Source organism: Myodes glareolus, chromosome 9 (assembly GCF_982192425.1).
Source record: "Myodes glareolus chromosome 9, mMyoGla1.1, whole genome shotgun sequence".
In the NCBI taxonomy this organism is placed as follows: Eukaryota; Metazoa; Chordata; class Mammalia; order Rodentia; family Cricetidae; genus Myodes; species Myodes glareolus.
This window is the reverse complement of record NC_142034.1, coordinates 51,488,629-51,512,640: the sequence shown is the minus strand read 5'-3', so window position 1 is coordinate 51,512,640 and position 24,012 is coordinate 51,488,629. Positions and strand designations below refer to the sequence as shown.

The 24,012-nt window shown below is 48.5% G+C and overlaps 2 protein-coding genes across 3 annotated transcripts; both read left to right on the top strand.

Moving 5' to 3' along the window:
- The first annotated feature begins 6,301 nt into the window (after window positions 1–6,301).
- Window positions 6,302–18,559, top strand: Xaf1 (XIAP associated factor 1). Its single transcript, XM_048448663.3, has 6 exons — window positions 6,302–6,622; window positions 8,132–8,267; window positions 9,986–10,181; window positions 12,300–12,382; window positions 13,786–14,103; window positions 17,869–18,559. The coding sequence occupies exons 1-6, from the start codon at window positions 6,591–6,593 to the stop codon at window positions 17,908–17,910; spliced, it is 807 nt and encodes a 268-aa protein (XP_048304620.3). The 5' UTR covers window positions 6,302–6,590; the 3' UTR covers window positions 17,911–18,559.
- Window positions 18,560–19,347: 788 nt separating this feature from the next.
- Window positions 19,348–23,738, top strand: Fbxo39 (F-box protein 39). Of its 2 annotated transcripts, none has more exons than XM_048448042.3 (4): window positions 19,348–19,384; window positions 21,026–22,131; window positions 22,657–22,833; window positions 23,402–23,738. In XM_048448042.3, the coding sequence occupies exons 2-4, from the start codon at window positions 21,106–21,108 to the stop codon at window positions 23,528–23,530; spliced, it is 1,332 nt and encodes a 443-aa protein (XP_048303999.1). In that variant the 5' UTR covers window positions 19,348–19,384; window positions 21,026–21,105; the 3' UTR covers window positions 23,531–23,738. The 2 variants fall into 2 exon arrangements, with proteins under 2 accessions (XP_048303999.1, XP_048303998.1); XM_048448041.3 differs by lacking the exon at window positions 19,348–19,384 and adding an exon at window positions 19,425–19,538.
- Window positions 23,739–24,012: the final 274 nt, after the last annotated feature.

The window sequence follows — 24,012 nt, the reverse complement described above, 5'->3', positions numbered from 1 at the left end:
TGAATTTTATTTTATTTTATGATTTTTTTGGGGGGGTTGTTTTGGTTTGGTTTTTCAAGACAGGGTTTCTCTGTAGCTCTGGAGGCTGTCCTGGAACTAGCTTTTGTAGACCAGGTTAGCCTCGAACTCACAGAGATTCTCCTGCCTCTGCCTCCCAAATGTTGGGATTAAAGGCGTGCGCCACCACTGCCCAGCCTGGGTGAATTTTAATTCTTTGTGGTCCATTGTTAACAAGAGTCTGATGGCCAAAGGAAGGACCACAAGTGTCTCCCTTTATAAGATCCTCTCTCCTACCAGGAAGGTCACACACACACACACACACACACACACACACACACACACACGCACACATGCACGCACGCACACACACCATACAACTCAACTGTCAAGCAGGGTCACCTGAATCAGATCAACCCAGTTTCAGTCCCAACTCTGATACTCATGGACTTAGGTCTGTGACCTTGAGAAACTTAACCTCTCTGGGTCTCCTTTCCTATCAGTATGATGAAGAATGGAGCCACTGATGTAGTCATTGCCTAATATCCCAACACTGGTCAATATCCCCACGTACTGTCTCTCTCTCATTGGTCCCTGAGTCATGGAGTCTGCCTGGAGAGTGGGGCCCAGGCTGGGCTGTCTGTCCAATCCTGTTTTCCTTCTCAGAGGGGAGCTCCATCCCACATACAGCCCCCACAAGAATCCTCAGGGTCTGTTCGTCGTGGCTCCAGAGGGCAGGGTGAAGTCCTTGTGTTAGAGCAACTGTTTCCGTCTCCCGGGAAAACTCTAAGGAGTTGTCAGTGCAAAACACAGCCCTCTGCGCCAAACGTAAGTGACCAGTGACCATAACCCAGGAGCGCAGATTCGGGTTGCCTGGAACAACGTGTTCTAGTGTGGAAACAATCACGTGAGAGCTTAGTTATTTCAGAACAAAGTGGGTCATATAATCAAGGCATTAACCAAAAACACCAAGTGTCGGTGACCACGGGCAGGTGGGTCACAGCAAGGTGGGGGAAGCGATGTCATAGGTCTTGCGTGCTACCTGATGACATCCTTAGCTTTTGAATTAGTGGAAGCTAGTGGCTGCTAAGAATATATTTGTAAAGTTTTACCTGCAAGCCAAAAGGAAGTGAGGCCAGACATAAGGGTGGGTAATGAGTGGCTCTTAAGGGCTACTAATAATAAATAGCACAAGGTAATTTGACTCTGGGTAGGCAACATTCTTTCTACACTCACAAGTAGGTAATCCATCATTGGGTTTTATGAAACCTCTAACACAGGTGTGAGCCCCTCCCCGACTAAACTTCAGTTTACAAACCTGAGGATCAGGGTGGGTGATACACAGTAGAATAGGTTCCTTGGAGGAGGTGTAGCCTTGTTGGAGGAGGTGTGTCAATGTGGGGCTGGACTTTGAGGTCTCCTTTGCTCACGCTGAGCACAGTGAGACAGACAGACCACTTCCTGTGGCCTGCAAGACTTTGTAAAACTCTCAGCTTCTCCAGAACCATGTCTGCCTGTATGCCATCATGTCCCGCCATGCCAGTGGACTGAACATCTGAACTGAGCTGAGAGCGGTGGTAGGGGGCCAGGAGGGTAAGGGGAGGGAGATGGGGGGATGGACAGAAGTGCTGGTGATGAGCAGCTCCCAGATCTTGTTCTCATATCCCTATGGCACCAGCCCTGCTGGCCACTCCCTTGTCTCTTCCCAGACACTGCCCTTGGCTTGTTCGATGTGAGCTCCTCTGATGCTCTCCAGCTCAAGAGAGCTCTCCAGAGCTCACCCACTGGAACACCGACACTCAGACTGGGCATCTGCTTCATCTCAATGCCTCCATGCCAGACTCCTGAAGCCAGCCTTCTCCTACCCAAAGAACTTTGTCCAGAAGCATGGCAGGGGTTCCTCAGATGCCTTCGTGCTTATCCTGGCTCTCCCCTTTACAGCACAACTCTGTCCCCTGGGTTTCAAATGGAGTGACAATCGCAGTCATCAGCACTCAAGGACAGGAATGCATCTTGAGAAAGGTGTCAATCTGTGACATCAGAGCATGTTTAACAGTATCAGACAGTGTATGTCAAGAGACACTGGAGAAAGTGAAAGTGAGGCTGCTCCCAGAGGATCCTTTTTGGTGTGAGCAGAAGCATCTCGGAGAGATCCCCTCCATAGTCAAGAGCTTCTAGCAGGTTTAAATCTCACCAACTGGAGCATTCTTGCTACCAGATACACTCAGGTCTGTAAACTGTCTGTCTGATTCACCTGGTGGGACTTAGAATCACCACAGAAACAAATATCTGGGCGTGTCTAGATTTGAGAGGTGGGAAGACCTATACTAAGTGTGAGCAGTACTATCACATGGGGGTGGGGAGGGCTGGACTGAATTTTTAAGAATGAAAGTCAGTTAAGTGCAAGCATTCATCACTCTCAGATCTCATGGATATAATGGACAGCTGAAGGGCCACCTCCTGCCCCTGCCTCAGTCCTGCCTGACCATGACCGGCTGTATCCCTGGGACTGTCAGCCATCAAACCGGTCCTCACTCAAGTTCCTTTTGTCAGATATTTTGTTGCAACAATGAGACCGCATCTGGTACACCGGTTCCCTTGTTAGTAGCCGGGTGTGATGATGCACGCTTGGTAATCTCTACACTCAGGAGGTAGGGGTAAGGGGATCAGGAGTTCAAGGCCTAGAGCATGTTTGAGGTCTGTCTGGGCTACAAGAGACCCTGACTTTTAAAAAAAAAAGTGACAGAAATTAATAGAAGAATCCAGATTTATTCACAATTTGGTCAATAAAAGCTGAAAAGTCTAATCCTGTTCCATGTCTGAGGCTACCTTATAATTTACAGAAAGCCAAGAGACAAAGTCTAGAACTGTTGTAAATTTAAGTACAATACTGTACTTTCCTGGGAAGGAGGGGGCCTGGGTTCCAAGCTGCCTCTGTTCTCCATTACAGAAAGTATTTTTATGAAATCTGCACCAAGAAAAAATGGGGTCTTAACAATTCCTCCATTTTTAAAGAGTAAGCCTTCTGGGTGCGTCCTGAGATGGAAACTCCCCTCAGAGTCTTTGTCCCCTAGGTCCCTTCCTATAATAAATATATGTATGTTGAAGCCTTTCACAAATTTCCTTGAGGGTCAGCTTCAAGCTCAAGACCCCTGGATGCCCATTAAGCACACTAATTTTGATGACAGTCTCATGGCTAAAGAGAAGGTCTCAGTGTCTCTTTGGAACACCTCCTGTCAGCCCAGGATCACAGTCACATTGTGACCTTATGATACTGAAGTACAGTGAGTGTGAAGCACAGGTTGGACTGGGCTGTTCTGTTTCAGGCCCCTTTGGCAGCTATTTAGCACTGACTTCTGTTAACTACAAGTTTTGTGGTTACTGGGCCAAATCATACAATGTACGGCAGGTTAACAGACCTCTCTGGGCTATCAAACCTTAAGGCTGATGTTGAGGCAGCAATGGAGGCATGCTGGGGATATCTTGCCTGATTCAGTCAACATCTGGATCTGTGCAAGGTTTGTCCACTGTGATAGGTTTGTGTAAGCAGCTCTGAACGGGACCATAGAGAGCTGGATCCTTTCCTTGGTGTAACACATACCTGTGAAACGTGACATAAGGGAGGAAGGGCTTCTGTTGGCCCCCAGTTTGAAGGGCAGGGTGGTTACCCTGCCATTGTGACCTAGCAGACGAACCTCGGGCTTTGTGAGGGTGTTTCTAGAGGATTGACTGAGGCGGAAGAGCAGCCATGAATGGGACAGCACCATCCGTGGGTGTGGTGAACTGATACAGAGAAGAAAGTGCGTTGGGCGCCAGCACTCATTTCTCTGCTTCCCGACTTAGATTCACTGTGACCAGTATCTCATGTCCCTGCCACTGTCCTTCCCCACTATGATGGACTGTACCCTCAAACTGTAAGCCCAAATTCTCCTTTCCTTTTTTAACTTGTCAAGTATTTTGTCACAAGGAGAAAGTAACTCATATAAAGGAACATTAATCTGTTGTGGTGTGGAGACACGACAGTGACCATGCAACAGAGAGCAGAAAGCGGTGAGACAGGAAGCAGGGCTGGCCTGTGTCCTTCAAGACCCACCTCTCATTGACCTGTTTCCTCTAGGCAGGCCCCACTCCCTGTAGGTCCCACAAGTTCCTAAAACAATGTGATAGATGGTGGATGAGTATTCAAACACAGTCTGCAGCAGATACTGTCACATTCAAAGGGGAGTACAACTAGGTGGTGGCGGCGCACACCTTTAATCCCGGCACCAGGGAGGCAGAGGCAAGTGGATGTCTGTGAGTTCAAGTCTACAGAGAGAACTCCAAAGCTACGCAGAGAAACCCTGTTTAGAAAAAACAAAATAACAAACACAGTAAAAAGGGTAGCACGTGTTCTTGGAGGACCATGTTCTTGGGGAACCAGGGTGTCAATTTGTTTATACTTCTAGGGTGTGGTCATTCAAGCTAGTTCAGAACAAACTAATTCTTCTTTCTGAATTGTCATTGTTTTTAATGTCAGTAGTAAGCATTATGATTTCTCGATTATTTTTTCTCTTTTAAACATACTAAGGATGGAACCTAAGGCCTTGTGTATGCTAAGCAAGTGATGCACTACTGAGCTATTTGCTCAGACCTAAACAGTTTGCTTATAGGTAAGGAGAATATATTCTATAAAGATAATAGGAAGTATAGTAAATTCCCAAACCAGTAATAAAGCTGTCTATTGTGATTATTAAGTACTATACATAATTAAAACATTTATTTTGTTCGTGTGGAAGTCAGAGAACAACTCAAGGGAGTTGGTCTCTCTTCCCACCATGTAAGTCCTGGGGATTGAACTCAGGGTGTCAGGTTTAGTGGCAGATGCTTTACTCACTGAACCTGCCCTGTATATAATTTTGTGTTCTACAGAGACAGGGTTTCTCTGTAGCTCTGGAGCCTGTCCTGGAACTAGCTCTTGTAGACCAGGCTGACCTCGAACTCACAGAGATCTGCCTGCCTCTGCCTCCCGAGTGCTGGAATTAAAGGCGTGCACCACCACCTCCCAGCGCGTGCTACGTTTTTTGTTTATTGTTTATTTGGCATTTTAATGCATGTGTATAATGAAACTTGGTCATATTCACACACCTTGTACCTTGCATTCACACCAAGGTCAGCACAAGCACAAGTGACTCACTGCTGTGACATTCAAAAGCTGCTTCATCACTGGACAACAGGTCTTCTTCAGTTTTCTGTAATCTTATGTGACTACTGTTGTCAGAAATGTCAATATTTGTGCATGGCTGTATTTGTGAATGTATCAGTTGTCATGGAGATATACTATTTTGTGATTGTGTATGTGTGTGTGTGATAGAGACCAACTCCAAAGCCTCATACATCCTAGGCAAGTGTCATACCACTATCTATCCCTCCCCAAACCACTTTTATCATCTTTATTCATTTAATTAACGATGCCTTGCTTCTTCCTGTATGTGGAAAAAAAAACAATCACAAGAAACCAGCAACTGTTCTGCATCCTCTTGATTCCATTGTGCCATATAATAATTTTGGACATGGATTGCCTTTAACAGAATTTGGTTTCTTTGAGCACCAAAGATTCAAAGACATGAGGTTAGCTAGTCTTGCCAGCCAACTGCCTGGGTCTGTGGGCACCACCTCGAGAACAAACATACCCTGACATGACAGCGATTTCACATGCAACTTCAAGGAGCACCTGAACTGTAAGTCCCCGGGGAGCCCCAGTGTAACCGATTCGGCCAGGACACAGCTTCCAGGAGGCTGAGATGACCCGGATCTGAGTGCAGAACCCCCAGCACCGCAGCGATGGCAGACGACTCACACCTTGGGCCACGTTTCCTGGGAACTTTTGCAGGTTATTCAGTCCCTCGGACCTCAGTTTTGCCATTTGAGGATAGGATGACAAGGTCTCCTTGTAGTGCCTGTCACCTTGGGCGTACGACAGTGTTGCCATCACTGTTTTTTTGCAGAGGAGGACAAACTCAGGAGTTATCCAGGGCCACTCACAACACTTGCCCCAAAGCTTCTAGGCTGAGCATCCTGCACCCTGCACCCCCCCCCCCACCCAGTTCCTCACAGACCTTGTTTTCAGTCACTACAAACTGGAACCCAAGCAGGGTGCAGGTGCAGGGGCTGCTTCTTCAGGACGCAGACTCAAGCTTAACACCACCGGGAGGATGGGACCAGACAGAGGCAGAGAGGAGGAGTGATGTCACAGGTAGAGAAAGGGGTGGGGACCCAGATGGAGTGAAACCCGTCAGAGAGGGAGGGGGAGGGAGGAAGGAAGGAGCCATTGTACAACCCAGAGGAGACCTGCCTGGTGACCCCCACCCTGGAGGTCACAGTAACAGTAGCTCAGGGACAGCACAGAATGGGGGGCATGGCAGGGAACTCGGTCACGCTGCAGAGTGGCCTTCTGGGAGTGTCCAGCTGCAGGGACCTGGGAACCACCCCAAGCAGATAATTCTGAAAGTCCCCTCCTCCCTGCCGCTGTGAGCCAGACTGAGGAAACACTTTCAGTTTTGTTTTCTTGTGTGCAGAAGAGGAAACTTCACAGAAATCCTCCGGAGGAGCAGACTATGGAGGCTGACTTCCAAGTGTGCCAGAACTGGTAAGGAAACACTTTCTCTTTGGTGGTGAGGGGCACACCAAACAGAAAGCCAGAAGAAGGGACTGGAACCACTGGAGTGAGGAGCCCAAAACTAGATCTCTGCGTAGAGTGGTCAGTGGTGCCCAGTGTCACTACATTCCCTCACGGGTGTTTCAGGCTGGCTGGTCGAAGCTTAGGTCCGGGGGGGGGGGGGGGTCCTGGCAGCATCTGCAAGAGGGACCTTGAGACGAGCTCTGGGGTTATTCCTTCCACCCACCCGACAAAGGAGCTGGGAGGTAGAACGTGCAGGACAGAGAAGAGAGCAATGATCACACCTCCATGTACAGGGAGCCTTTCTCCCAGCAGAACCCTCCTGTTGCAGTAACTGGGTTAAGCTTCCCCAGGATCTCCAGACTCTGGAGACAGAACAGAGAGGGCCAGCCGAGCAAGGGGATGTCACCCTGTGCAGCTGTGGGGACAGCTTGATCAGGCTTGACAGCAGTGAGCTTTTCCAGTCCCTCTGTGGCCATGACCCAGGTGCTAAGGCCCTGGGGCGCCTGCCTGGCCTTTTAGGGATGTAGTTCCAGTTTCTTTTCTCCTCAGCGGCTCAGGTAAGTAGGTGAGGTGAAAGATTCAGCGTTTCTGGTGATGAGCTTATCAGAGAACACCCTGCTCTGGCAGGCTCTCTGGGGTCTCAGCCCCTCTCTGGGTAGCTTCAGGAGAGCCCAGGGACAGGAGACAGCTGGGTGGACTTTCTCTCTTAAAGAGCTGGGAAACCTTTGGAGATTCTAAAAGTTGTCCACTGGTGTAGAAAGTGCTAGCACCGCAGAGCTGCCAAGCGGACTCTTGTGTTAGTTATTTTGTTGCCATGATGGCTTTACTGAGAGATAACTGGAAACTGATACGCTTTACCTTCCTCCCTCCCCAGCTCTAGAGGTGGGGGAGTACTGGACACTGAGCCTAGGGTAATGCAGAGCAGCCAATCACTCTATGGAGTTGGATCCCCAGCTCTGTTTTTACTTTGCATTTTAAGACGGGGGGGGGGGGGGGGGGGGGGGGGTGTCTCAGTGAGTTGTCCAAGCTGGTCTTGAACTCACTCTATAGCTTAGGTAGGCCTTGAATTAGTCATCCTCCTGTCTCAGTCTCGTGAACAGTTGGTATGGCAAACCTGTGTCAACAGGCCCAACTGACTTGTGCATGTTTAAAGTACACGGAGAAACCATCCTACAAGCTAGGAAATAAGCCTATCAGCACTCTGGAAAGTTTTCCTGCTGCCCTGTTGCCCTGGTAACGCCTTCCCGCCTATTTCCCCACCCACTCTCCCGAGCAGCGCAGCACTTTCTAGACCGCCCTCGCACGGCGAATTTTTCTGCTTTTTCACCAGCACAAGCAGGGCAGGAGGGCATCACCGGCGTCACTGTGTTTTCCACGCTGCAGGCCTGGGAAGAGTGTGCCCTAGGTATGCAGCAAGACTTCCTGCTTTCTGCTAAGACAATGAGCCTTTCTCTCTCCCCCCACTTTATCCTGAAGCAAAAGAAATGTGGCCTCTGCCCACTTCACCCTCCACGAGGCCCACTGTCTGCGCTTCCTGGTCGTTTGCCCGGAATGTGAGGAACCCATCCCACGGTCGAAGATAAAGGAGCATGTAGACACTGTACACCAACAGGTGAGCAGGTGGCAGTCAGGACAGAGGTCTGGGGGTCAGTAGCTGGAGTCCAGTCCTCGCTGGCCCTGTGGGTAACTCATTTATCCCCACCAGTTTGGGAAAAAGGTTTTTGTTATTTGTTTTTTGGGTTGTGTGTGTGTGTGTGTTTGTGTGTGTGTGTGTGTGTGTGTGTGTGTGTGTGTGTGTGTTACATTGAAACTGTGCTGTTTTTCCCTTTCTACTTCTCTGCTGCGGGACTATGGATCTGGCAAGTCGAGGGATGCGTTTTAAGAAAAGCTAAACATTCTTTAGAAACTTGTAAGAAGTAGGCAGATGGGCCCAGCTCGGTTTTCTTTCCTACCTTTCTGAGTCAGTCTCTTGTGCTTTATCTTCCTGAGGATCAAGCTCAGGCAACCTCTTAGATTCAAGCTGGTCCTACAAACACCTTTCGAGCCCTAGGCTAGGTGCTGGAGAAAAGCCGAGGTAGCCATTCCGGTTCTCCATCCTCCAGGATCTCGTGGACTCAAATGGGAAGCATGGTTAGCCTGACTGTGTAAGGAGAGGCCAGGGGCTTGGACTGGAACCCACATCTCTGTGTACACGTGTTTGTATCCTAGGTAGGGTTACTGCTTTGATGAAACTCCATGATCAAAGCAACTTAGGGAGGAAAAGGTTTATTTGGCTTAGGGATATCGGGACAGGAACTCAAGTGTGACAGGAACCTGGAGGAGCTGATGCAGAGACCATGGAGGGGTGCCACTTACTGGCTTGCTTCCCATGGCTTGCTCAGCCTGCTTTCTTCTAGAACTCTGGGCCACCAGCCCAAGAATGGCACCACCCACAATGGTGGGGACACTCCCCCCCATCAATCACTAAGAAAATGTCCAACAGCCAGATCTTACAGAAGCATTTTCTCAATTGAGACCGCCTCCTTTCAGATAACTCCATCTCGCCTCAAGTTGACTTAAAACCAGCCAGCACAGTTTGGGTGGCCTGTCTTATGTCACCAGCACGTGCAAGCCCTCCCCTGCTGAAGTTGGTTTTTATCCCCTGTGTGCAAGCAGGCTAACCAGAGAGAAAGAGGCAGAGAGGGGAGGAGAGGCCAGTCATAAAGATTTCCCCAGCCCTGATTACTGCCTCTCCACCTGAGCAGCCAGGAGAACTGTGGAGACCATTCCATCCCAGAGATGCAAACTCCTCCGCCCCACGTACATGCTTGATATGGAGATCTTCACGATCCATGTGTGTGTTAGTTCGCTTTTGTCCACTTGACACAGGTTCTGGTCATGTGGGAAGACGGAATCTCGGTTGAAGAATTCCTTCATATTGATCTGTGGGTGTGTCGACAGGCATTTTCCTTATGATTGATGTGGGAGATCCCAGCCCCCTGTGGGCAGTACCACTCCTTGGCAAGAAGTTCTGGGTTGTAAAGAGAGGAAATCAGAGCAAGCCAGTATGTAGCACTCCTCCATGGTCTCTGCTTCGATTCCTGCCTCCAGGTTCCTTCCTTGAGTTCTTGCCCCAGCTTCCTTGGATGATAGGCTTGTGATGTGGAAGCGTAAGATGAAATGTCCCCTTTTCTCCCCAAGTTGCCTTTTGGTCATGATGTTTATTTCTCGGAGCAACAGAAAGCAAACTAGAGACTTCACGATCCCCAAGAACAGTCTCTGCCTCTGACTTTCTCTGATTGGCTTCAGTTTCCTAGGGGAGTTGGGTCCATGCGCTCCATCTTCCCACAGGCCAAGAACATCCAACAGCACCCTGGCAAGTGCAAGTTCTGTGAGCTGGCCATGCACCTCAGCAAGCTGGATGTCCACGAGTTCCACTGCGGCAGCCGGACAGAGCGCTGTCCACACTGCAACCAGCCCATCATTCTCCGAGTGCTGGCCCAGCACAAAGATGTGTGTCTGAGTGCAAAGACCAAGTCTGAGGAAGGTGAGTATCAGGGAGGAGCTGGAGAGGGAAGGGATAGTTTTCAGGGCCAGACGCTTTTCTGGGCAGGATGCCATGACAGGGACCCTTAACAGCACAGGAGAGAAGAGAGTCCATTCTGTATGTTTCCATAAAACTGGGGTAGCCTTCTTGTGCGTCTGCAGTGTTCTTCAATGACTTATCCAGGGAAAACTAGAGGCCACAGGTGGGGTAGGAGAGCCACAGAGAAGAGGGGGAGAAAGCCATGGGGAATTCCGAATATGAAGGGCTTTCTTTACATGCCAAAGACAATCTTAGCCTGATAAGGGCTACCCAAATCATCCGATAGTGAAAAACACACAAAAAGATCAGGAAACAAATAAGACTGGACTTCCTACTTCCAGCACTAAGTCTAGCTCATCCTTTTCCACCGGAGTGTATTGCCCATTTTTACCATTATGTGATTAAAAAAAAAAAAAAAAAAAGAATGGTAAGAAGCAGCTTAAGGGAGGAAGGGTTTATTGAGGCTTACAGTTTGAGAAATAACAGCCTTGTTAAGGCAAGATGGCAGGAGCGTGAGGCACCGCACCTGTCACTCTGAGCCCACAGTGGGAAACAGAAGGGCACAAAGACTTGGAGATGGGCTAAGAAGCCTCAAGGCCTGTACCCAGCACCCCACTTCTTCCAGTGAGGCTCTACCCATAAAGGTGCCACAACTTGCCAAAACAGCGTTAGTAGCTAAGACCCAAGCGTTCCAACTCACGAGCTAATCAAGAGGGTGTGGTGTTCACTTTCGAACCACACCAATAAGCAATGGCCGAATGGGAGGCTGCTCCAGCTCCAGACTGTAGCTTCATATATCAGTTTTCTGGTGTCACTTCATATTCCCTACCCCACCCCCCACCTCTCTCCAGTTCCAGTGCTGGCGATTTGAACCTAGAGCCCCGTACATGCCAGGCAAGCGCTCTACCACTGACCTCTCTGTAGTCTGTTGACGCAATTCCATGACCTCTTTATAGGAGTGTTTGCCAAGAACACGGTTGCCAATGTTTCACATCCTCAGCTGACTTCACTGGTTGCTTAGACAATGTGATAACATGTGGAGAAACTGTGAGACCCCCTTCCTAAGTCCCACCAGGTCTACACTCTACCCAAGATCAAAATTGGTCAATGGAAAGCCAGGAAGTATGAGATTCATGTACTCTTCCCTCGCTACATTGTGCCTGATCTCCCACCCAACCAAGAGTCTCCAACACAAACTCATTGACATCCTCAATACGATACAACTTCAACACAGTGATGTTACAACAACGCCTGGTTAGATCACAGAGCTTGGAAACTGGTTAGAACAGCTCGATTAGGTAGTCTGGGCGTAAAAGGAAATGTATCAGCTCGGGACCCCAAGACCAAGTTCTTAGCACAAAGGAGATTATATGCCTCAGAAGCACGGAGGTCAGGGAATAAGAGACAAAGATGGGAGATAGAGGACAAAGGAGAAGGGAAGGGAACAAGGGAAAGGGAGCAAGTGTATCTGTCCTGGAGGGACAAAGGACTGCCTCTGGATAGAGAGGAAACAGACGTGGCCCCTAGTAAATGGCGGTTTATAAAGGTAAAGGGGAAAACCTGTGTCAGGATGAGGTGTTCAATTCTAATTGGGCATGTTAATTAGGTGAGCCAAAGGGGGATTTTGATGATTGGACTTAAATACTTTGACAGCTGGACCTTGGTAGTCCAGTCTCAGGAGGAGGGAGTGGCCAAATAAGGAAATGGGCCCTGGTGGCTAGCTTTAGGAATGTAATCTAATGGCTTTTAGCAAGGCAGAGGGAATAGGGGAGAAGGGTCTGCCACAGCCACATGCTCAAGTGGGCCAGTGTCCCTTCGGGGCAGCTATGTATATAACCCTTTCAATTGCTCTAAAACCAGTTCTGCCCCAGGAAAAGGGCTCTTCATCATTGTCACTGTGATAAAATTGGTTGTCCAGCCAGTCCTCTCCTGTGTGGGTGCTGGGAGGTAAGGAACTCAAGACCAGGCTAGCCTAGGCATGGCTAATGCTCATGAATTCAGGCCATGGGAGCATCCAGGGGAGAGGTGGGCCAGCCGTGGTCAAGAACAGTTATTTGTGGTGTTTCTGTGTTCACTCAGGGAAGAGAAATGTATCTCCTGGAAGAACCCATTGTGATTACTGCAAACAGATGATTCCAGAAAATAAGTATGTCTCCCACATGGTGAGTAGCAGTTGCCCAGCTACGTAGTGAGACACTGTCTCAAAAAAAAAAAAAAAAAAAAAAAAAAAAAAAAAAAAAAACGCACTATGAAACAGCAGAACTAGGGAACCTTAGAGATGAGCCTAGTTCTCTTATTGCGGCAGCTGAGACCTGCCATTCCTGGCAGTGCCGTGCAGGGGAGGGGCTTTTCCTTCCTGCTCCTCATCTTTCACAGCTGGGATTTTCCTCTCACCCAAGCCCCTGGTTAGGCCAAGATTAACCAGATGTCTCTGGCAGTGTCTTGGTCCATTTGCACTGCTGTAACAAAAGACCACAGACTAGGTAATTTTTACATTACAGAAATGTATCTCTCAGTGTTCTGAAGCCTCAAAATCCAAGTTCAGAGTGTAGGTATTTGGTGTCCAGGGAGGGCCTTGCTCCTGCCTTGAATGCAGACAACAGAAGAACAAGCTAGCAGTTAGCTAGGCTGTTTGAAGCCTCTTTTACAGTCCCATTAGTGTGGGAGGGGGCTTTATGACCTTCATCTCCTGAAAGTGCAGCCCCCATGACCATATGTGTAACATTTGGATTTTAGTTTATTTTTTAGGGACCTAGGGACCGGGGAAGACAAAGTTTCTCAACATAGCTCTGGATGTCCTGGAACTCAGTATGTAGACCAGGCTAGCTTTGACTTCACAGAAATCTGCCTGCCTCTATCTCCCGAGTGCTGGGAATAAAGGCATGTGCCATTATGATGAATTTATTTTTATACATATGTGTGTGTGTGCGCGTGCCTGCTTGTCTGTATGTGTACAATATGTACCATATGCATGCAGTGTGTGCGAAGGCCAGAAGGTATCATATCCCTAAAACTGGAGTTACAGATGGTTGTGAGCTGCCTGACATGGGTACTGAGAACCAACCATCCTACATTCTCTGTGAGAGCAGCCAGTCCCCCTTATGTCTGAGCCAATTCTCCTGTCTCCCAAGTCTGGATTCTAGAGGGACACATTCAGACCTCCATCCTTGCAACCTGAGTTTTCTTTCTTTTAACAAAGTCAGCTATAACATTGAGTGTCTGCCTTGTATTATTCAGCATGAAATCTTTTTACATTTACTGATGTGTGTGTGTGTGTGTGTGTGTTTGCCTGCATGTGTACATGTGCGCGTGCATGCATGTTTGCCGAGTGAAGGTCTTGTGGAGATAGGTTCCTATGCTCCACTACGTAAGCTCCAGGAATCAGACTCGGGTCTTCAAGCTTGACGGCCAGCACTCTTACTCATAGGGCCATGTTACTGCCCCTTCTCCGTCATTTCTAAGTGTTTATAGGGAGAAGCCTTTCAGGTTATCTCAGCAGTATTGTTCAACTATTTATTACAGGTGAAGTCACTTTTTATAGCTCACACATCACTCACATTTGCAGAAACAATGCCCAACCTCAAGGACTGTGACATATCTTCAGGATGGAAAGCCAAAAATACTTCCTCCATCCCTTACGAGTCAGGTGACTGGAAATCAAACATCCTCAGTGAAGAAAGATGTTCGTCCAAAGACAAAAATTAGAAACAGTGCAACAAAGCAAAAGAAAAGGGACCAAAATGGCACCGTGGATCTGCCTTTGAAGTCTGCAGTGCAGCAGAGGGCTGCTCCTCCTACGGGAGATGAAGCAGCCTATGACATCCTTCGGAGGTGCTGTCAGTGTGGCATCTTACTGCCCTTGCCCATCCTAAATCAGCACCAGGTACCTTGCTCTCCCCTCAACCCTGCTGCCTCCTCACCTGGCAGTATCTTACTCAGCCTGGGGAGAGGGTGATGGGGGATGTGAAGGGGTGAAGGGGTGGTGTATCAGTGTGGTGGCTGGACAGCTCCTCCCATGCTTCTTTCTGCTTCTGTGTGCCCAGCCACATTCTCTCCAGCATTTGCTACCTGGTTTGTGTCACTTCCCAGTCACTGGGTCACCTTTGAGAGTACAACTAGATCTCTCCTCTCTTTGTCAGCAACTGTACCAGGCCCAGCCACATGGCAATGCCCCAAGGCTGTAGAGTGAATGAGCCAAGTCAAGGGCTGTCAGTGAGCTCTTTCCAGGTGGAGAAAGGCAGCTTAGGCCGGAGAGCAGAAGGGTCTGGCTCCAGATGTGAAGGCAGCTGCTGACTTGCCTCCAGCACACCCAGGTTTATAGCCAGCTCCCTCATCCTGAGTTCCCCATCCAAGACTATCATCTTTTTTAAAAAAGCTTTATTCTTTCAATTTTACTGTTATTAGGAGGAGGGTCACAGTAGTAAGCATGCGGAGGTCAGAGGACAACTCTGTGGGGTCAGTTCTTATCTCCTGTGCCTGTAAGAGTTCCAGGCGTGGCTAGGTTTGTATAGCAAGCGTTTCCACCCACTGAGCCACCTTCTGGGCCCCCAAAGCTATTTGTTGTAATGATGTGAATTGCCATTAGAAGTAGGTCAACCATTGTGTATGTTACAATTGTTACAATATGTAACAAGTGTTGCAATGCTGGGCCTTGGCTGACCTTCCTTATAGACAGTACAGGCTACTTCATCCTCATTCTACCCATGAGGAAACTGGGGGGATGCAGACCCACTTGGGGTACTTTACAATGTAAGGCTCCAAAGCGCATGCTCTTAAGTTCTTGGCTAGAGACTCAATTGTTTGCCACTTTAAAAAACACAAAATATAGCCAGGCGTGGTGGCACACACTTTAAACCCCAGCACGTAGGAGGCAGAGGCAGGTGGATCTCTGTGAGTTCCAGTCCCTTCTGCTCTACATAGAGAATTCTTAGATAGTCAGGACTACATAGAGAGAACCTGTCTTTTAGAAAGTCTGAATTTTGTTATAATAGACATTATTTGGTAATGTCAACTAAAAGCTAGTTTTCAAACTACCTCAGTGTCTTAGTTTGCTATGACAAAACACCATGACCAAAATCAGTTTGGAGAGGGAAGGGGTTATTTCACCTTACTGCTCATAGTTCATCATCCAGGGACGTCGGGGCAGGAGCTTGAAGTCTGGAACGGATGCAGAGGCCATGAAGGAATGTTGCTTGCTGGATTGTTCCCTCAAAGCTTGCTCAGCCTCCTTTCTTAAAGTTCCCATGATCACTAGCCCAGGGGTGGTACTACCCAAAATGGACTGGGCCCTCCCACAGCAATTATTAATCAAGAAAATGTCCCACAGATTTGCTACAGGCCAATGTGATGGTGGCATTTTTCTCAATCGAAGTCTCTCTTTCCAGAAGACCCTAGGCTGTGTCAAGTTAACAAAATATAACTAACCAGCACTCTGTCAGGGTTAGTAGTGAATTCCTGTAATCATAGCACTTAGGAAAGCCGAGACCACTGAGGCGGAAGCTCGATGGATAAAGAGCTTGCTGGGCAAGCATGAGAATGTGAATTGAAATCTGCAGAACCTGTGCAAAGGCTGGGCTCAGTGACTCATGTCTGAAGTCTCTGTGCCAGGGGAACAGAGACAGGTGGGTCCCGGGCACTCACTGGCCAGTCAGTCTGGCTGAAATGGTGACTTTGAGGTTCAATGAGAGACCCTGGCCCAAAACAAAGCAGAGCCACAGTCAAGAAAAGATACCAAAGACCCTCACACACATATCTGCACATACATGCAAACACCACACACAGTTGTTTAAAAAGGAAGGCTGAGATAGCAGGACCCTGAGCCTGAGGACAGCCCAGGCTACATGGTGAGTTCAAGGTCAACTAAGTTATATAGTGAGATCCTATGTTGAAGATAGATAGGTAGATAGATAGATAGATAGATAGATAGATAGATAGATAGATAGATGATAGATAGATAGATGATAGATAGATGATAGATAGATAGATGATAGATTGATTGATGATAGATATAGATAGAGAGATGATAGATAGATAGATAGATAGATAGATAGATGATAGATAGATAGATAGATGATTGATTGATGATAGATATAGATAGAGAGATGATAGATAGATAGATAGATAGATAGATAGATAGATAGATAGATAGATAGATAGATGATTGAGAGAGAGAGAGTGAGAGAAGAGCGGACAAGGTATATAGTTCAGTGATAAAACGTTTGTCCATCATACTTAAGGCCTTGGGTTCATCATTCCTCAGCATCACACACACACAAGCAAAATCTTCTCCCCACCTACTCCATGTCCCCAGTCGCATCACCGAGGAAGCAGTTTCAGCAGCCTGCGGGTGTCCTTTCAAAGCCTTATCTTCTCTACTGTGTGCCACAGAGTTGAATTGTCTGTTGACTGTGTGTTATCTTAGTATATTTATTACTCTGTTGTTTGCTTTCATTACTTTATAAGATGAGCAGTCCTTCAGAAAGGGAGGTCTTTTCTAACTTATTTATGCTTGTGTTAAGTTTTATAAAAATGAACTAATTTCATCTGTAGTGGGGTATTTCCTTCCATCCTTTTCTCCATCCTTGCCAGACATAGCAAGTAGAAATACGTTATGCCCAATCAAATTTGAATTTCAAAGGAATGAAGACTATTTTTAATTTAAGCATGTTCTGAGAAATAGTAAGAAATCAACCATTATGGTCCATTTTCAGTATGAAAAATGCATTTCGGAATGAAAACACATTTAGAGCTCACTACAGAATTGCAAGCAAGCAGGAGGCCCTGTGCCTTCTCTGGCCAGCAGCTGGCACCCATTTTCCTGCGTGCTTCTTATTTATGTCAGTGTTTAAAAGTTATCTGCTACCTGACTGAGCCACTGTAGTAAGCCAGAAGCAGATCTCAACCACCACCCCTGGGGTTGGGGAGCTATGCTGGAAAATCAAACCAAAGAATCAACCTGTGGGAAAAGGTGGGCAGGAATCTTTCACACCTGGGAACTATAAAAACCACTGCTCTGCAGCAAAGAGAGTGCTAGCCGTTTTCACCTTTTCTCTCAAGACTTTGCAGTGCCCTAAAACTGCTCCAGCTGCTTCTGTTTCAGTTCTTTCCTGTCCTGTCCCCCAGACTCTTATGGAGGGAGAATCATTGTCTCTCCACACAGCAATTCTTTGAGTCTCAGCACCCGAAAGTTAATGTGTCATTATCCTGTAGGTTACTGGAAAGCCCTGTGATATGCCCATATACAAACACGAGCATTCGGGAGTATCGTTATATACTTTCTTCTATACCTCAGTTCTGTGACTTGGTGCTAACCAAGAAAACAAGGTGGCTCGCTGACTTCAGTGGTTACACAGAAACCCTACCTGTACCTCTTCCTGTTCGCCCATGATGCCCATGCCTTCATTAACCACGACCCCAAGTCTTTTCAATGCTGTCTCATCCCAGGCTCAGTCAGGCAAGCTTCAGAACAGGGGACAAGAACACCCAGGGATCTTTCAGAGACCAGCAGCATTCGAGGGACTAAGATGTAGCTGGTAGCCTGCAGGTTTGGATAGCCCCAGCGGGTGGGGAGAACAACAGAAAAGCCAGTCCATACTCAGCAACTGGCCTCCCACTTGAAACTTTTTAACATCTATTTTCATTTCTTTAGGAGAAGTGCCTGAGGTTAGCTCATCGAAAGAATAACAAGTGAGGAGGAGCAGCTCGCTCTGGAGGAAGAGGCCCTAGAAGAGTTCCAGTTTTCCAGTTTCCCCGGCTTCCCTGCTTCCTTGCCTGGTGGTCGCAACTTTGTTTTCTTTACCAATCTCTAACTGATTTTTTTTCCTTTAATTTTTGACAGTTTCATATGTTTACAAATGTCTTGTAAGCATCCCTATCCCATTCCCTTCCCTCATCCCCACCCCACTCCTGTGAACCCTCTTCTTCCCAGCAGCTCCCTTCCTACTGCATGTGTGCATGTTTGCGTGTGTGCAAGTACATGCTAGCACACACATGCATATGCAGGTCTTGCGCAGGTCACCACAGCTGACATATGCCCATGTTTGCAACAGCCATGGCCATGCTAGATCCAGAAGACACATTTTATAGCATTCTACCCAGTCCCTAATCCCCAGGCTCTCATAAGCTTTCTGCCCCATCTTCCACAATGTTCCCTGGGCCTTGGAGGGGTGGTGGCCGTCTCATTCTAGTTTAGGGCAGGGTACGCAATGTCACTCTCAGCACTTTGGGTGGCCTTTATTTCGGGAAAGAGATGGGCTTTAATGGTTGGGCTTCAGAAAATTTCTGGGGCATGATCACTTATATTTGGCTCCAAAATAAACTATTTCTTCATCTCCTTTGAAGTGAGAGGTGTGTCTTTCACTTTGGTGGGGGGTGGACAAAGTGAAGGGTGGTGGTAGGGTAGGGAGGGAGGTGTGCAGGTGAAGCCTTTAGCAGTAAAATAAGTGATAAGTGACAGCGTCACTGGGGACAGACAGAATAGTAAACTTTCAGCCCTGGGCTTCAGCAAAAAGGTTGCTCACCATGCAAGGTGGGTGGGGTTAGGTGTGCGCCACCTTGGGGAAGATGGGAAAAGGAACTAAGCTCAGGCTTTCTTAGGTTCAAATCACATCTGCTTGCTGACTCAATTTGAAGCTCACCTTTTGGAGGTGAGGGGTTACCTCATCTGAGGATAGTAGAGTGGCGGCCCACGGCTAACGTGGCGATAGGAAGAATCCTCATCTGAGGACAGGAATGGAAGCCCAAAGCTTTCGGAGGGAAACTGGGGGGAATGAATCTGAGCAACAGTTGTGATCAGACCTCTTTGCTGATGCTAGCAGAGACAAGAGCAGGGCCCTGGCGAACCCCACAAGATGCGCCTCCCTCCAGACTCCTGCCTCTGCCTGGCGCTTTCCAGGTGGGTCTGAGTTTCACCCTCCCCGCCCTCTTCCCTCGCCAGTAGTGGCTCTGGTAACTCTGAGTTTGGGACCCAGCGATCGACTGCGGGCTCTAGCAGAGCCAGAGGGTGGCGGCGCGTCACAAAGGCGGCCGTGGCTTTGGCCACAGCGAGCGCAGGGTGCCGCTCGGGTTGCTCTCGGAGTCGGCGGAGTCGGCGTGGGAGCAGCAGCGCGGGCGGAGGGGCAGGCGCGCTCGACGTCCCTGCAGCCCGAGCGGGGCGCAGGGAGCCGGTAACGTGCGGCGCGAGGCACCCACGCACACGGCGGGCAGCTGTGGTTCCACGCAGCCGCGAGGCCCGCGTGGGAGGGGCGCCGGGTGATGGGACAGCCTTAAGTTTCCCTCGCTGGTTGGCAGCTATGTCATATTATGGTGGACCAAGCCCAGGTTTGGGAATACTAGCGTAGGTTCGAATCCCACACCCATACACTTAGTATACCCTCTCACTAGGAACCTTTATTAACCTCCCAAAGCCCTCTGATTCTCTATTTGCAAAATGCGCATGTTCCCTGTCTTCATAGAGAAAATGCAGAAGTACCTTGGCCCCAACTTAGAGAGCTTGCGGCACTTTCTACCTCCTAGGTGTATTCCCTGCATCAGTTCGTTTAAATTTCCCAAAACTGGGAGAAAGGAATGACTATTAATGACTATTAACAGACTAGATACTGAGGCACAAAGAAATTTGCTAAGATCACAGTAGCAATTGACAGGCCACTAGGTCCCATTATCTCCTCCCAGTGGGAGTATCATTTATTATTTGGGGAATCCTTGCAAAGAAAAGTCTAACTCAAGGACAGGGAACGGCTCGGTGAGTAAAGCACTGGCCATACAGGTGCAGGGACATGAGTTCGAATCCATCCCAAGACCCATATAAACTTGTAGTTGTAATCCAGGCTACCTAAATAAGAGAGAAATTGTAAACAGAAGAAACCCCACAAAAGACTGTTTTAAACACAGTGGAAGGTGAAAACCTATATCAGAGACTGTCCTCTGACCTCCACACATACACCACAGCACGTGTACACACACACACACACACACACTGTCTAGGAAGCACTACGTGCCCAGCTGATGCAGTGCCGGGACTCAAGCCCTGAACTTTGAGTGAGCTAGTCAAGCACTCTATGGCCAAACAACACCCAGCTTTGGGTTTGGATTTTTGGTTTGTTTTGGTTTGTTTTTTGTTTTTATCTTTCCGTTTTACCTTTTGACCACAGTTTGTTTACAAGCAAAGTTTTGGGTCATTGCTGTTGTTGTTAAATAGAATTTACAAGTTCAATTGTTACCCAGTATGCATCGCACATATTCACACTTCTGTGGCCTCACACATACTGTTTCCTCTGCCTGTAACACAATCAGCTTTTCCTCTGCTGCTAGGCTAGCCTAATCTGCCTTGCGAATTCCATCCGTCCTTCAAAGCTTCCAGCACCACCTCCTTGGACAGCCCTCCTTCCAGGGAGACTAGTCACTTACTATTGGTGCTATCCCCACCCCCACCCCGGCTTCTCTTGCTGGGCTAACACTCACTGGCTGTTTCATTTTAATGGAATCAGGGTCTTGCTATTTAGCCCAGGGTGACTGGGACTCACTGTGTAGCCCAGGCTAGCCTTGAGTTTTTGTTCCTTCTGCCTTAACCTCCTGATTACAAGAGTATGCCACCACAGGCAGCTTCTTGCTGTGCTGAAGTTGGGTGCTGCTCTGTGACCCTGGATATGCAGTCTCCACAGGTGTGGGGCTTGTCCTGGATTCACCAATGAACCACCTACATCTGGCGCAGTGCCTGACACAGAACAGTCAAAGTGCAGAGAAAGTTTGTTCACGCGAGTTTGAGCCCTGCTTGGCAGGTAACCATCTTCCTTTCTTACCCCTCACAGCGAACACGTGACTGCATTTCCTTCCCCGCTTTGGGAAGCCCTGCTCACCACACTACTACCCTGTACATCTGGGTTCTTAGATGGATGAAGAAGGTGAAGAAATCCAGCCCCAAGAGCAGAGCTGCTGGGCCACTCTGCCAGATGTGTGCCTGCGACGTATCTTTTGGTGGCTGGGAGACAGGGACAGGTCCAGAGCTGCCCTGGTCTGCAGAAAGTGGAACCAGATAATGTACTCAGCTGACCTCTGGCGATACAGGACCATCACATTCAGCGGGAGGCCATCTAGGGTACACGCGTCCGAGTTTGAGTCGGCGCTCTGGTATGTTAAGAAATTTGGCCGCTACCTGGAACACTTGGAAATCAAGTTCCTGAACCCTTACAATGCCGTCTTGACCAAGAAGTTCCAGGTCACCATGCGAGGCCTCCTGTCATGCCTCGGCAAGAGCAACAACCGTCTGAAGTCACTCTCTATCCAGCACCTGGAGCTGGACCGAATGGTCTGGAGAAACAGCATCAGAGGCTCGCTCATCAAGAGCCTGAGTTTTTTCTTAAAGAAAATGGGCAAACACCTGGACCATCTTAGCTTGAAAGGAGCCCGGCTGACAGTGGAGCAAGGCTGCCACATCCTCAACTCCCTGAGCTACCTTCGGAATGAGAACTTGGCCTCGGAGCTCAACATCGAGGACTTCTTCAGCCACCACCTGGCCGTTTATGGCAGCTCCCAGTTCAACAAGGCCATGGCCACATTCCACAACCTGACATTCCTAACCCTCAACTACAACTGTGTCTCCGATGAGCTGCTTGAGACCCTGAGTGAGAACAACGCTGGCACCCTCCGGACCATGAACATCAAATGCCACGTTCACGACCCCCATGGCCAGGTGGTCTGGGGCATGTCCTGGGCCAAACTGGCCAGAGAGGCCACCAACCTGAAGGTGAACTTCTTCTTTGAGCGAGTCATGAAGTATGAGCGCCTGGCCCGGATCTTGCTGCAGGAGATCCCCGTCAGGAGCATCAGCCTAAGAAGCTGCTATTTCAGTGACCCAGACTGGTCCATGCGGCCCACTCTGACGGATCTCCTGCCTATCTTCCGGAACACACTGCAGGTAATTGGAGCTTGTGAGGAACTACTGTTCACAGGAACGCCTGCGACCTGTTCTTGGCGAGGCTTCTTTTCTTCTTCTTTTTCTTTTTTTAATTAGGATTTTTTAAATATAATCTTTTTTTCATTTTACATAGTTATCCCCGTTCCCACTCCATGCTCAGGTAGTTCTTTCTCAAAGTTCTACATGTTCCCAGGCACACTCTCAGGCCTCCCACACACCTCCTCACAAGACCGCTGTTCACTGCCTACACACAGGACTCAGGGAACTTCCTGACTGGCTGTCAACCAAGAAGAGCTCCCCTTCCCCTGTTGTAGAGCTGTGAAGCCTGAGCCAGGAGGTGTCTTGCCGGCGACAGGCAGCCTCTTCCCACTGGCTCACAGCAGTAAACAGGTTGCCCCTTGGTTCCTGGGGTCGGCAATAAGCAGGGATGGGAAAAACCAAACTTGGCAGGTCCCTGGAGACCTCTGGGCAGTGCCCACACCTCCGACCCCTCCTCCCCACCGGCTCCCTCCCGTGCTTGTCTAGAAGCTAACGTTCGAGTTCAACAACAACCACGAGTCGCTAGACGAGCAGCTGCACCTCCTCATCCTGGCCTGTCGGAAACTCTTTTACTTCAAAATCTGGGCTTTCCTGGACGTTGCGTTTGTGGAGCGGATCCTGAAGAGCCAGGAGGAGAGGCAGTGCTCCCTGCGTACACTAAAGGTAAGGACCCTAGGCTGCTTGCATGGGTTGAAGCGGGGACACCTAGATTTGGCACGTCTGCTCTGATGAAGGGTGGAAATCGGGCCAGGAAGCACATACGAGACAGACACTGTCCCCTGAATCTGTCCATGGGAGGCGACCAGCCCCACAGGCAGGATCTGGAAGTCTCTTCCACTCTGTCTCCCATGGGGTCTACATCCATGAAGCCTGCCAACTTTGTTTTTTACTGAAGATGTATATTTTTATATTATTCCCTAAGCATAACATCCACATTATAGTAAGAATTACAAGCAGCTCAGAGATAATTTGCATGCACTGTTCCATTTTCCACAAGGGACTTAAGCATCCATGCATGTATCATGGATTCTAAAGGAGAGCCTGGAATCAATCCCTCATGACTACCAAGGGAAACTGTGCTTGGGGTTTTTTCTGATTCAACCATTAATTGCGTGTGTAGATGCATTTGGATGGTTGTCAGATCTTAAGCGATGTAGTCATCATGTGTGCGTGTGCATGTGCGTGCATGTGCATGCATGTATGTGTGTGTGTTGTTTCTTTATCGGCACAGGTGAGAATTTATACAAACCGATATGAGACGAATGAAGAGGACAGGACCTTACGGGAAATTTACAGGAAATACAGAAAGCTGATCGATTCAGAACTTAACTATTTTGTCATCGCCTACCCCATGATGTAAAGAGCACCCTCCAGAGGAAGACATCTAGACGCACTTTAACCTGAAACCGCAGTTCTCAGGGAATTACATTTGGGACTCCCATGCCCTCATCCCTTTTTCTTCTCTCCTTCTTTGTCAGTTCCACACTCTCATGAACGGCCTGACAAAGACTGGAGTGCTGGTGATGGCAAGGCCCCAAGCGTCTTTAAAGTGCTATCTTTACCACCAATTCCGGCTAATTGCTTTTTGTCATTTGGTGTAGTTTTTGGTTTGGTTTGGTTTGGTTTGGTTTGGTTGGTTTTAGACATTCCCACTTAGCCACAGAGTTTTCTGCCAAGGGAGTCGGACTCCTGCTTACCGGAGTAGGTGTGACCAGCCAGTAGACCAACCTTCTACCAGCCAACTTTACCCATTTGGAAATGCTTTGTAGCCAGGCAGTGGTGGTGCATGCCTTTAATCTTAACACTTGGGAGGCAGAGGCAGGTGAATTTCTGAGTTCAAGG

Coding starts and splice junctions, on each gene's coding strand:
- Fbxo39 (XM_048448042.3), top strand. CDS start 21,106: ATGGATGAAGAAGGTGAAGAAATCCAGCCCCAAGAGCAGAGCTGCTGG. Junction 22,132..22,656: donor TCTTCCGGAACACACTGCAG/GTAATTGGAGCT, acceptor GTGCTTGTCTAG/AAGCTAACGTTCGAGTTCAA. Junction 22,834..23,401: donor GCTCCCTGCGTACACTAAAG/GTAAGGACCCTA, acceptor TTATCGGCACAG/GTGAGAATTTATACAAACCG.
- Xaf1 (XM_048448663.3), top strand. CDS start 6,591: ATGGAGGCTGACTTCCAAGTGTGCCAGAACTG. Junction 12,383..13,785: donor ATAAGTATGTCTCCCACATG/GTGAGTAGCAGT, acceptor TCACATTTGCAG/AAACAATGCCCAACCTCAAG. Junction 14,104..17,868: donor CCATCCTAAATCAGCACCAG/GTACCTTGCTCT, acceptor TCATTTCTTTAG/GAGAAGTGCCTGAGGTTAGC.